The sequence below is a fragment of the Bubalus bubalis genome, chromosome 10, assembly GCF_019923935.1.
Source record: "Bubalus bubalis isolate 160015118507 breed Murrah chromosome 10, NDDB_SH_1, whole genome shotgun sequence".
NCBI lineage: Eukaryota > Metazoa > Chordata > Mammalia > Artiodactyla > Bovidae > Bubalus > Bubalus bubalis.
This window is the reverse complement of record NC_059166.1, coordinates 22,441,969-22,456,140: the sequence shown is the minus strand read 5'-3', so window position 1 is coordinate 22,456,140 and position 14,172 is coordinate 22,441,969. Positions and strand designations below refer to the sequence as shown.

The 14,172-nt window shown below is 42.9% G+C and overlaps 1 protein-coding gene across 4 annotated transcripts in view; it reads left to right on the top strand.

Annotated features, from left to right (window-relative positions):
* The first annotated feature begins 870 nt into the window (after positions 1-870).
* The window catches only part of UTRN (utrophin), a 561,026-nt gene continuing 547,724 nt past the window's right edge, over positions 871-14,172 (top strand). The window contains exons 1-2 of one of the 4 annotated variants that reach the window (XM_025295004.3): positions 871-1,031; positions 6,851-7,015. In XM_025295004.3, coding sequence (XP_025150789.3) covers positions 6,937-7,015 — 79 coding nt within the window. In that variant the 5' untranslated portion in view covers positions 871-1,031; positions 6,851-6,936. Of the gene's footprint in view, positions 1,032-1,431; positions 1,702-6,850; positions 7,016-14,172 lie in introns of those variants that run through there. The other 3 variants (XM_045161922.1, XM_044924139.2, XM_044924140.2) reach the window with 3 other exon arrangements.

Genomic DNA, 14,172 nt, shown 5'->3' with positions numbered 1-14,172 from the left:
AGCACCAGGCATCCATGCTAGCTCCGGGCTCTCGGCACGCACCGTCCGCTCCGGGTGCGCCGCTCCGGGCTAGCCGAGTGCCAGCCCGGCTGCTGCCCGCAGGGAGGGAGCGCGGGGAGGGCGCTGATTGACCGGGCGCGCGGTCAGGTGACCCCGGGCGCCACGTTCCCCGGAGCCCAGCCTGCGGTGGCCGCCTGGACCGGGCTGGGGCCGAACCCGGAGCCGAGAAGACCTGATCTCCCGGAACAAAGTTGCCGGCCCTGCGGGCAGCCGGGACGGGAGAGCCGAGGGGCAGCCGGACCTGCTCGGCGCCCCTCTACTGGGGAGGACGAACCCGTGTGCCGGGACCGGAGCCGGTTCCCAGGAGGGCGGCGGCGCGCACCCCGCGGTCCTCCGCCCTCCCCGGCCTCCGGCGCTCCTTTCCCCGCTTCAACAAAGGGGCCGGCCGGCGGGCGGGTGAGGGGAGGAGGAGGAGCCGGGGGCGCGAGCCGCCGGCGCACGAAGTTGTGGAGTCGCCTTTCCTCGGAGGAGGGGAGCGGGCGGCCGCAGCGGCCCGCGGGCTTTCTCCCGCCGAGGGGCGAGGAGGAGCCTCCGGCTCCCGAAGCCGATTGGGGAATCGCGGGGAGCGGTGCCCCCCCACCCTCCGCCACCCTCCTTCGGGGTCATTTCTGCAGACGGAAAACTCTCCAGTGTTTGGCAAACTTGGTGCCTGCGCTCCCGTTCCAGGTTTGCACTGGGACTGTTTTGTTTTTGGCGGAACTACGGGGCAGGAAGATTGCACAAGTTAGGGGCGTTTACAATCGAGTGTCAAAAAAAAAATTTTTTTTTTTTCTTTCGGATCTGGTCTGGTTTTCCATATTTCCTTAAAACAAAACAAAACAAACAAACCAAAAAAAAAACCCGCACCACAAAGCCCACGTTTGCACACACACCCGCGATTACTACGCCTGAAACACATCCGAGGAGGCCCGGGCCGGCTTGGGACTCGGCGGCGGCGGGCGGGCGAGGCAGCCCGCGGGGCATGGGAGCAGGTAAGTCCATGCATTATTGAGCCTTGGGCCGGGTAATGTGACCACAGCCCCGGGACACGGGACGTAGGCTGCGGGGAGGATGGAGTTTTCAGCGGCTCCTGTGCCCAGGATCAGCGTCCCGAGCTCCTTCTCAAGGCTGAGCCTAAGATGTAACCAACTTTTGCGTGCACTTTCCTTGGAACCTCAGTTCAGCTCCCCGCCCCGGGACAGGGAATGCCAGAAACGTGGGGGAGAGCTCGGGCTCGGAAGTCCTCGGAATCCGTGTAGTATTTCCTAATGACCGGAACTCCTCCGACTGGTTCTGGGCAGCCTCTTGACTCCCTGAATTTTTCTCCTGGCTAGGGTGAGAGGGTCGTTCCTCCATGCGCTCTGGGCCAGTGATCTCCAAGAGGGGACGTGGCTTCCTAGGAGGGCCTGTCGCGCGCACACACACACACACACACACCTCAGCCCCGGGAAGGCGGGGCCCCGGAGGTGTCCGCCAGGACCGGGTGGGGAGACGTTCCCAGCCATCCGCCTGGCAGGAAGCGTGCTCGACCTCCAGGCCGTTGCTGCTCCCGAGGGTGGGGCTTTGGTGAGGTGACAAGGAGCGCTCAGTCGGTGCGTAGTCCCGCGCGATTGCCTCTTCTGGGGTCCCGGATCTTTGGCATCTCTTGCGGCAATTGGTAAGGTAATTCATGTCCCTGTGTGGCTTGGGGTGCGAGGCACTGGTTGCTCAAGGCCCCTTTAGGAAAGCGACACAGCACAAATTTTACGCTGTGCAACTTTTAGAAGGCACGCTGTTAAAAGTGGATTTTTTTTTTTTTAAAGTCAAGCCCCAGATTACGAAAGGGAGTGATTCCAGGGTTGAGAGTGTGCCCTACTTGCCAGAGGACTCACACTTTGTTTTCCACTGAACTGGGGAGCCCGGGTCTAACCTGGGTCTAACTGCTCCCCCCTCCAGGGATGCCCCGGGGAGAGTCTCCTCTTTGCCAGCTCCCAGGTGACCTGGGTTACCAGGGCCTCGCGGGTTGTAACCCCTTGTGGGGGAGTGAACCGAGTTCTGGGAAGCCCGGATCCCCTGGGTCCGGGCGGGAGCTTTGTGCTCCTGGGAACCCGGCAGTAGCCGCATCTATTCCTTTGTAACTTGCATGGGCCTCGGGAGTCGGGTGGGCGCCTCTGGGCTGGTTGCTAGTGGACAGGGGGACCCGGGAATCAGGCGACAGCTGCAGGAATGCGGAGCTCCTGGGTGCTTCGGCTTCCAGAGCACCGGGGGGCGCGGGCCATGGTTTACGCGGAGTCATTCCCCGCCCCCTGGACCAGTTTCTGAGACCAAGAAGACTGCGCTTTAACTCTCCTTCAGGTGTTTACCTGAAATTGATTGCCCCCGTAAATGGCATTAACCACAACAGTATGAACTTCCCTTGGAGCGCTTCCGAGAATGGATGGCAATTCTTGGCACTGGGCGGTGTCTTTTACTAAGTTTCACACTGAGCCTCAAACTCTGGCCCCCGGGCTTTCCTTTCCACTATCTCTGGCATTCTTAGGATTATGTAAACGAATGAGTACTTTTTGCCCAAGGACCTACAGCATATTTCCATCATAATTGTACATTGTTAAACATGTTTGTATTCTTACATCTTGAAATTACATCTTGTAATTTCCAAATTAAAAAAAAAAATTAAAGCATGAGTTTTGCCTGTTAAGGCCATCCCCCGTCCTTTTAACCCAGGCTTATTGTGGTGGCTTCTGGTTCCCTATGACAGCCAGAGAAGTTTTGAAGAAGGAACTGGATGTAGAGTTGAGGGTATTGGTTTCAGTGAGAAAGAGCTGGCTAAACTTTGCAGCACTTCATTTTGGGGAAACAGAACCTAGAGCAGAGGTAACAATAAATTATAATTATAAAGCAATATCTCTTTCTTTTATTCGGTTTGTCACCTACCTTGGTGTGGAAGATGGTGGTGTTTCCATAGTATATATGTGGAAGTGGAGGGTCGCACAGAGGCGCCTTGTGATGAAACTTTGATCCTGTCTTCTGGCAACCAATAATGACTTGCTGCCAAATGTTACTCAACTTGGAGACCCCTGCCAATTAGTGGCACAAAGTATCAGTCAGTGGCTATGTCACTGTTAAAATGGTCATTTGCAGTTCTCCCAAGTTGCTCAGTCTTTCCTTGTCCTCTGATCCCCTTTACTGCTGAATCTGTGTAGCCTGTAAAGGATTTTGATTATCAAGAGAAAATCTGAGATTATCTTAAGGAGCTGGCAAAGTAGAACTTTATGATGAAGGAATATTAATGTGCAAATGAAACACAGTTCTGTGCAAGCACTTTACTTTTCTCTTTTGTGGAATGGGAAAAATCTTTTGAAGACCTTGGCTAAGACCACTTACAAAAGAGAGAATGAGAAATGTATTTTAAAGGAAATAATTAGTTGCTTTCCAGTAAAGAGAATTTTTTGTTGGGAAAAGCTGATTTTCATAGTAAAATTTTATGTGTATTCTTCTGAACAAAATTTTTGGTACTTGAATGTAATAAAATAGATTTAAGAATTTAGCAAATCTTTAGCAGGTATTTACCCCCCAAAAGGAACCTAATTACATAGTAATCCATAAAGTGCAGTAGTAGTGGACAGTATAAAAAGTGAAAAATGTTTTTATACTCTCACGAAATCTCTCAGATTCAGGCTGATGATCCAATCCATGTATTTCTCCCTTTTGGAGAGGAAATTGTTCCTAAAGCTTTGGTAGTTCATCAGTTTTCATCTGCCTCAAACACTTTAACATTTAAAATCTTTTTCTAAGGTAACTTTGACCTCTTTATTATTAGAACATACCCTTTCCTAACTACTAAGGAAAATAAATTTTACATTTTATGTATTTATATTGTTATGAAATATATCATAAAACAATATGATGTGTCTTTGAGTGTTGCATATTGTAAACATAATATGTAAGAACTTCTAAATAGTGAATGAGTGAAGTCACTCAGTCGTGTCCGACTATTTGCGACCCCATGGACTGTAGCCTACCAGGCTCCTCCCTCCATGGGATTTTCCAGGCAAGAGTACTGGAGTGGGTTGCCATTTCCTTCTCCAGGAGATCTTCCCAACCCAGGGATTGAACCTGGATCTCCCACATTTCGGGCAGACACTTTATCGTCTGAGCCACCAGGGAAGCAAATAGTGAATAGATATGTAAAATGAAGTATATTACAAAATAGTAATGGCATATGATGTATCCTTGAATTAAATAATTGAGTTGTCTAATCCTCAGTTCAGTTCAGTTCAGTCACTCAGTCGTGTCCGACTCTTTGCGACCCCATGAATCGCAGCACCCCAGGCCTCCCTGTCCATCACCAACTCCCGGAGTTCACTCAGACTCGCGTCCATCGAGTTGGTGATGCCATCCAGCCATCTCATCCTCTGTCATCGCCTTCTCCTCCTGTCCTCAATCCCTCCCAGCATCAGAGTCTTTTCCAGTGAGTCAACTCTTTGCATGAGGTGGCCAAAGTACTGGAGTTTCAGCTTTAGCATCATTCCTTCCAAAGAAATCCCAGGACTGGTCTCCTTTAGGATGGACTGGTTGGATCTTCTTGCAGTCCAAGGGACTCTCGAATCTTCTCCAACACCACAGTTCAAAAGCATCAATTCTTCAGCGTCAGCCTTCTTCACAGTCCAACTCTCACATCCATACATGACCACAGGAAAAACCATAGCCTTGACTAGACGAACCCTTGTTGGCAAAGTAATGTCTCTGCTTTTCAATATGCTGTCTAGGTTGGTCATAACTTTCCTTCCAAGGAGTAAGCGTCTTTTAATTTCATGGCTGCAGTCACCATCTGCAGTTGACCTTGGAGCCCAAAAAAATAAAGTCAGCCACTATTTCTACTGTTTCCCCATCTGTTTCCCATGAAGTGATGGGACCGGATGCCATGATCTTCGTTTTCTGAATGTTGAGCTTTAAGCCAACTTTTTCACTCTCCTCTTTCACTTTCATCAAGAGGCTTTTGAGTTCCTCTTCACTTTCTGCCATAAGGGTGGTGTCATCTGCATATCTGAGGTCGTTGATATTTCTCCCGGCAATCTTGATTCCAGCTTGTGCTTCTTCCAGCCCGGCGTTTCTCATGATATACTCTGCATAGAAGTTAAATAAGCAGGGTGACAATATACAGCCTTGATGTACTCCTTTGTCTAATCCTAGCTAATAATAAACTCTTGTTTTGATATCTATTATAATATGTGAATTAATGTCTATTATTGTAGATTAATATTGGGATGTCTTGATTGTTATTTTCCCAATTAAATGATTGATTTATTTAGCTGGCATTTGGGGTGCTCATAAGGGGATGTTAGGATATAGCCAAGTTGCTGAACTTAAACTTGAATTCTGATTCTATTTGGGTTGCTTGGCATTGTGTTCCAGAAAGTTCTAAGGCAGTGCATGTCTCATTGATGACATTTTAAAAGAAAAGTGGTAGTGCAGGGTAGAATCCTCGATTCTGTAAATTCTCAGCATGCCTTGACTCATTAATTACTAAAAGATTAAAATTATTTTGAGTGATGTCTGTTCTCAGGAGAATTCACATGATATGTTTTCCTGAAAAAAGTCTGTGTTAATGGATATAACATGTAACTCTCCAGATTTACATATAATCTGAATCATTCCTGAGATCAGACGTTTTGGTTATCTCCACTTGTATATCTCAAACTCCATCAATCCAAATCACACTACTTATTTCTTCCTTCAGATGCTCATGCTCCAGTGACTCAATTGCCCAAGCCAAAATTGGGCAGTCATTTTGTTGCCTCAGTATCCTGAAACTCTCATATCCAGTCAGTTCCCAAATCCTATTGGCCTTCATTTAATATCTAATAGCCCACATGTCCACCCACTTCTTTCTATCTGCACTTATTTAGGTCACAATCATATGTTGCTTCCCAGCTCAAAATCATCTGCTATTATCCTACTGCTCTTTGGAGAAATAACAAAATCCTGTACAGGCTGTATTCACAGCCCTGTTCCTGGTCCTGTCTGTTACCTCACCTAGTTCAACAAATCCCTCTCCTCTTTGGCTCCAAAAGCACTGGCCTATGCTCAGATTTTTGAATGTTCTTTGATGCTTCCTGTCACGTTACATGGGAGATTCTTACCTTTTTTCTCTTCCCATCTCTCATCCTTGAAGGCTTGGCTCAAATGTCACATCTTCAAGAAAGCCTTCTTTAATTGCCCAGAGCAGGTCAGATTCATCTCTGCAGTATGCTCATATTACTCTATGCTTCTCCTTTGAACTTTTGTAACATATTAGTAGTATAATGAAACACTCCATTATATAATTAATTGCTTGGTGTCTGTGGATTTCAAACTAGTATAGGTTTTGTCTCTTTGATAGTCATATTTCCATTGCCCAAATCAGTGCATTATATATGAAAGTGAAAGTGTTAGTTGCTCAGTCATGTCCGACTCTTTGCAACCCCATGGACGTTAGTCCACCAGGCTTCTCTGTCCATGGGATTCTCCAGGCAAGGATACTGGAGTGGATTGTCATGCCCTCCTCCGGGGATCTTCCTGACCTAGGGATTGAATCCTAGACCCCTGCGTCTCCTGCAATGGCAGGTGGATTCTTCACCACTGAGCCACCAGGAAGCCCATATATAATATATATACATATATTTTAATATTTATAGTCATATATATTATACAGCTCTGATATATATTATGTTATATGTTACATCTATATGAAATATGTTATATATAATATGTCAGCATGTATTAATATATTACAACATATTAATATAGTCTTGTATATTTTTTAAAATCTATGTTTTCCCTTTCTCTTTAGGTATTGATGTTGATAATTATAGAAAATTGAAAGTCTTTAAAAGAGGATCTTGTCAAGCCTTTGGATTATATTGAAACACAACTAAGATGGCCAAGTATGGAGAACATGAGGCCAGAGCAGACGATGGGCAGAATGAGTTCAGCGACATCATTAAGTCCAGATCTGGTAAGTAATGGAAGCTTCAGAAAATGGCTGATTTTTGTTCATAAGCTACTTAGAAGACATGAGATTTTGTTTGTTTTGTACTGTTCTTATGAAACAAACTTCTTTTGAGAAACAGAAATCTGACAAATGACTATTACACTGTAAAAGGTAATACAATAATCTCTGTGTGTGCTGTGCTTAGTCACTCAGTTGTGTCCAACTCTTTGCAACCCCATGGACTGTAGTCTGCCAGGCTCCTCTGTCCATGGGGATTCTCTAGGCAGGAATGCTGGAGTGGGCTGCCACGCCCTTCTTGATATCTCTGTGTATTCTGTCTTAATTTCTCAATCCATCTTGGTCTCCTGGTATGTTGATTGGCATTGCTTGGTGAAACTGCTGCCTGTTAGCTGATTGCTGTTTATTTATAAGAAACCTCTTGAACATAAAAATGCAGCTTAAAAAATTCAGGTTCGATGCACGATACTGGATGCTTGGGGCTGGTGCACTGGGACTACCCAGAGGGATGGAATGGGGAGGGAGGAGGGAGGAGGGTTCAGGATGGGGAACACATGTATACCTGTGGCGGATTCATTTTGATATTTGGCAAAACTAATACAATTATGTAAAGTTTAAAAATAAAATAAAATTAAAAAAAAATGATTCTTTAGGTGGGAAATGGTGTGGTTTCAGATGGGGTGGGTAGTCCTCTTGAGCTTTGCTTTCATACACCCTCTCCCCCATCCCATTTCTAACCAGTGCTAGGCCAACAGGTGTTCTTCTACCTCTGTTTCCCTTTTTGAAGCATCTTATAAACCTCTCAAGGTATGGTTTTACCTAGGTTATCTAGGAAACCAGATTAAGACAGATGAATGGTTTCCATTGAAGATTTAAATTGATTATGTAAGGATATCACTCCCTCCCCCAGTCTTTATATAACCAAGTACTTTACCACTCTGGCTGTATAACTGAATCAACTGGGGAGGGTTTGTTTTTATTTTTTTTAATACAGAGAAATTGGCTACACTCCAGACCTACTGAGTAAAAATTTCGATATTTTTAAAAAGCAACAAATATGAGTCTGAGATAGACTCTATGGGGAGATATTTTTGAGCAGCCAGGACCTGAGTTTTGAAAATTACACAGAACTTCACTCGGGGTGTGAACACTATACTTAAGTAACTTTGAGAGTTAGTTTGGGCTATAATCTTAATACCCAGTGTCACTTTAAAACCAAAAAAGGAACCTCATGTCTGTTTTTGCTATGTGAACCATCTTTATATTATGTTAGAAGGTTGCTTTTTATTGTATGAATCTGCAGAAATATGCACTGAAAATAGGCTCTAAATTAATAGAGATGAGGGTTTCCCTGGTGGCTCAGATGGTAAAGAATCTGCCTGCAATGTGGGAGACCCGGCTTTGATCTCTGGGTCAGGAAGATCCCCCAGAGAAGGGAATGGTAACCCACTCCAGTGTTCTAGCCTAGAGAATTCCATGGACAGAGGAGCCTGGTGAGCTTCAGTTCATGGGGTCACAAAGAGTTGGACATGACTGATCTACCGACACACACATATTTAAGGTATATTTCCCTTCATGGCCCTGGTGTTGGTTGATTGGTAAAGACTGGTTATTACAGTCTTGGCTCTAAATGTGTAGCCACTACTGTGTAGTTTGAAGGATCTTTTGAGGGGTACAGTTTAACATCCTATTTTAAAGTATGTTCCAAGAAAGTTTAATGCCCCCTAAAATTTGTCTTGATTTAAATGCTTTACTTGTATAAAGTACTATGTTGATGTAAGGGATTACTAATATCTTCTAAACAGTACAGAATGTATGTCCAGAAAAATATAGATGTTAACAAGGAGGAAGATGACAGTGAGACAATTTAATGTATCCATGCTTGTCATGTTCTATAAATTGTGAGGAGTTATGTTCTTAAATAGTTTTCTGAGTCAACCTCCATTACGGTAAGACCTTTGATATTTATAACTGTGTACTTTAACCATGTCCATAAAAAAGTAATTATATAAGTTTAAAAATACTCGTTATATATGATGAGTACACATAAGTTTTAAACTACTCTTTAAATTAAAAATGATCATTTCTGGGACTTCCCTGGTGGTCCAGTGGTTAAGAATCTGCCTTGCAATGCAGAAGACTCAGGTTCAACCTCTGGTTAGGGAACTTAAATCCCACATGCCTTGGGGCCCAAGCACAGTAGCAAAAGATCTTGTGTACAGCAACTAAAATCTGAGGCAGCCAAATAAATTAAAAAAAAAAAAAAAATAAAAATGACTGACTATTCTCATATACTATTGGGGACAGTTGGGTTGAACTTATTACATTTTTAACATAGGCATTTCATTTGGCCCAGTACCTCTATTTTTGGAGTTTTGTTCCTAGGGAAGATACAGAAATATACAAGCAAAAAGTGGATCATAGCATTTTTATTATAGAAAAAAAAATAGAAATACCATAAAAATCCAATACTGAGGGTTGATTAAATCATAATTTACCAAAGCATTTGAAACAAGCATAAATTCTAATATATAAGTTAAAAAAGGATGTCATAGGCAAATACCTTTAGGAAACAATGATTAGCCTATGCTGTTCCTTAAGTGTAGGGCACTTGACTAAATCATATAGAATCTCAGTGGAGCTAATTAAGGTGTATTCATAAAGTAAAGATTATACATTCATAAAAATGTTATGAATATGTATATATATGAACATAGAAACATGTTCTTGATGTTGTTATATAAAAATTATGTGCAATATAAAGTCATTTATGTGAAAAAAAATTTTTTTCCAATAAAGTTCAATAGAATGTACATGAAAATGTTAATGGTGGTCATCCTGGTATTTGGGGATTATTATTTTTCTCTTTTTTACTCATATGCACGTTAAAGGCTTTTCAATGAGCCTGTATTACTTCTTAAAATATTTCTAAAGTATTCTTAAAAATCTCAAATTGCTTCAAGTGTTTTAATGCCAAGGTGATGACTGTTACTTTCTTTTTTATTTTTGATGGCTCCTACTTCAAAAAGCATTGAAAATTTAGCTGTTGCATAGCTGAGATCTGAATCACATTCTTTTGGCTGGATTATGTTGCAAAAGGCAGTAGATAAATTTGGATTTGAATGGGCCTGTTAATGTCAATCTTGCTTTCTGAAAGTCAAAGGAATCATATACATATAATGCATATTCTCCTATAGGAGAATTTTGATTCAAATCTATTCTGTGTTTCTACCTTTTGAGGGTCTAGTTATGGTGGAGGGGATAGAGATTGGGGTAGGGAAGACCTGATGCTGAGATTATACTGATAAACTTTTGTCTTGGTTCGTGAAGATTTATCTTGTTCCTCCTCAAATCCTTAAGTTTGAACAGTCTAAAAGCCTGGCTTAAGTATAGGTGCATTTTATGTTAAGGTATTAAGATTGTTTATATTGCCCTCATTCAATATTAATTTGCTTTATGCAGTGTATGAGGTTTAATAATTTTTAAAGTAATTTCTACCAACTAAACAGAAATCTGAAATAACAAGAGTAGGTGATGAAATATTTCATGAATATAAAAATCATGTATTTTTTCATGATTGTAATACATTTGTCTTGGATTTGAGTGAATTTTAGAAAAGAACTTGAAAGAGTATGATCTTTAATGATTCAGGGCTTGGGGTTGGGTAAAAATAAATCTTTCCCTAACTTAAAGACTTGCAAGACAAATTTGTCTGTCATTAATCAGTACATCTTTGATAGCCATAATTAGTGAGCTTCAGAAAGTTTTACAGTTTATTATGTATTTTGAGAGTAGATCAAGAGTAAGATTTTTTTTTTTTTAAGTGAAATATATTATCAATGGAGTCTTTGTGTGTAAACTTCTGCTTGGAACATTTTAAACATGAAATAATAAAGTGGTTTGAGATATGTGTAAAATCAAAGAATAGCCTCACTGCTATTTTATTCTATCAATACTGACACTTTAATGCCACTAACATAGAGTAAGTCAACCTTTTCTGTTCTTCTCAATGCTGTTCTGGTAAGTTTTAGCTCAAAGCTCCATAAAGAGGGTAGACCTCAGGACTAAAGACTGTGCCAACTAGCTCTTTGTGGGGATTTTGACTAGTAGGGATTAGAATCATAGATTTTCACATGGGAAGGGGCCATTTGTTGAATGAATTAGTCGGTAAAACTCCTCATTTTTGTATGATTCAAAGCGTTCTTTAACAGCCTTTAGGCAGGAAGCCTGAGTGTAACATTTTTATCATTGCTTCCTTCACTTTTTCTCTTCTTGTGTAATCCTGACCTAATTGTTGATGGAACCTGAGAGGTCCTGTTCCCTGGCCATGCCTCTGTGTACCCAACCTCTTCTTGCACACCTCTAGTGATGGGATCTCATTGATGAAGATAATTCTAGCAACTGACATTTATTGAATACATGCAGTGTGCAGATGTGGTGCTCAGAGTTTCATCCTCACAACGACTGTTTTACAGATGACGGACATGAGCCACACAGAAGTAATTTGCCAAACTGACCTTCTTTCTATTTCTGCAGCGGCCCAGCCATGCCTGGCTCAGGGCCTTTGCACATCCCTCTTTCCCTGTCTTTGCCTGATGGGCTCCTCTTATTAGGTAGATCTAGGCTTTAGTATCACCTCTGAGAAAACTTGCCTGCTGACTTTAGGAAGTAACTCTCTCAGTCATCTTTTTGTTGTTGTTGTTACTATTTATTTACAAGACTTTCCTGTCCCTCCAGTGGTTAAGAATCTGCCTTGCAGTGCAGGAATGTGGGTTGATCCCTGATTCAGGATCTAAGGGTTTTCCCTGGTGGCTAAACCTGGTAAAGAATCCACCTGCTAATGCAGGAGATGCGGGTTCGATCCCTGGGTTGGGAGGATCCCCTGGTGAAGAAAATGGCAACCGGCTCCAGTATTCTTGCCTGGGAAATCGCACAGACAGAGGAGCCTAGCAGGCTACAGTCTGTGGTCACAAAAGAGTCAGACATGACTTAGTGACTAAACAACAACACTGGGAACTAAGGTCCACATGCTGTGGAGCAGCTAATCTCGACCGCCACAGTAGAGTCTGGGTGATGAAAAATCCCACGTAATGCAACGAAGACCTGGTACAGTCAAATAAATAAATATTTAATTGTTGGGCTGTGCCAGGCCTTAGTTGTGGCACCAGGGATCTTCAGTCTTTGTTGAGGCATACAGAATATTTTAGTTGTGACATGTGGGATCTAGTTCTCCGACTAGGGATCGAACCAGGCCCCCTGCATTGGGAGTGCAGAGTCTTAGCCAGAAGACCATGAGGAAGGTCACTCCCAGTCACTTTTGACTGTATCTGTATATTTAAGTTCCCCCTATGCCCAGTCACTCTCTGGTAGTTTTCTTATTTCTCTTTGTGTGTGTGTGTGTGTGTGTGTGTGTGTGTGTGTGTGTGTTAGCTTCCTTGGTAGCTGAGATAGTAAAGAATCTGCCTGGAATGCAGGAGACCCAGGTTTGATCCCTGGGTGGGAAAGATCCCCTGGAGAAGAGAATGGCTACCCACTCCAGTATTCTTGCCTGGAGAATTCCATGGACAAAGAAGCCTTACAGTCCATGATGTCGTCAAGAGTCAGACAGAACTGAGCAACTAACATCTGAACTTTTCTTTCAATGTCCTACTCAGCTTAATTCCACAAGAGCAGGGACCCATGCATCCCTGGGACTCAGCCCAGTGTCTAGCTCATAGCAGGTAAGCAATGAATGTCTATTCAATGAAAAAGGCTACAGAGTTAGAAATGTCAGAGCTGGGGTGAGAACTCAGGTGATCTGACTCCAGAAACTCTGCATTCGAACTCTGTATAGAGTACTGAGTTTCCTAATGTACCAGGTAGTTTATTTTGTTGCTGCCAGATGGTCTTTTGTTTTTTTTGTGCCTAAATTAATTCCTTAGAAATTTTGCAGAGTATTAATTGTTTCGCTACATCCCTCTGCTTCTGCCTTTGTGGTTACAAAATTGGGGCCTTTGGCTGTGAGATAGAGCTGCTCCAGGCCGCTGGCGGGCATCCTGTCCTGCTATGGGAAGGTCGATCATAGGAGACACAACCTGCCGCTCTCAGCCCTGATTATTGGCTCTGGTCTCTATCATTCTCTTCTAGAAGTTAGCAAAGGAAAATAGCAGAGGACTGGCAGTCCTCTGGGTGGAAGGTAGAAAACTAATAATCTGTTTCTGACGTGAATTCCCTTTTCTCTTTTCCTTTGCCTGCTGCTCAAGGCTTTTAACTGGCTGGTGAAAAAAAAGGTACTGGATTTCAGATGGACTGAGGTCTGGCACAGTTTGAGGCCTGGTCTGATGCCTGGATGGGTATCTGTGGCATTGAAAGGGTTGGTTGAGGAGGAGTGGACTGGGAGGGGAGAAAAAGGAGCCCAGTGAAATAAAAATAAAATGAATTCTTTACTATGGAATATTATACCTGGTTACGTTTATAACAGGCCTGACAATGATACTGTGTTTGCACGATACTATGTTTAAACTTTCTTAAAAGATGTGGTTTTATGAAGCTGGGAGGAAGGTTACCTTATTTATCTTTTAGAGGCCTTTCTTTAGGAAAAACAGTGGTTACGTTGTATTGGTCTTCTTCTTTCTCTTTCCTTTAAAGAAATATCTGTGTGGGGAATTTTCCTAAAGAGTTTAAGGGACTGTGAAAAATAGTTTTTTTTCTCTCCCCTCCGCCCCCCAGAAGCATTACTTGGCTGGAATGCCTGTGCTTTGAAGGGAGTCTTTGAGCGTGTTTGGTTTTTTTCCATGAGCCCTGGGGATTTGTGGTGAGGGACAGTGACCCTGGTGGAAATTCAACTCTTAACAGAGGAGAGCAGCTATTCTTGTCATGCACATAAAATATTCTGTGTTGGTACCTCATTAGGCTGAAACAGTGCCATCATAAAAAAGATTTCTGCATTCATGTAATTCTCATGACCTGTTACTAAGGTTGGGAAAGCTGTATAGGTGATCTGTTCTCCACAGGAAAACATAAATTTTGGAGAATGTTCTAAGCAGTAGAAGTCTTTAGTATATAGACAGAATGGAAAGCTCAGTTTTATTGAACCTTATTTGAGCCCAGATTTGAACTAGACATTGATAGGATGATTTTCAAGAAACAAGGGAACATGTAAGATCATTGAAGCAGTTGTAAAT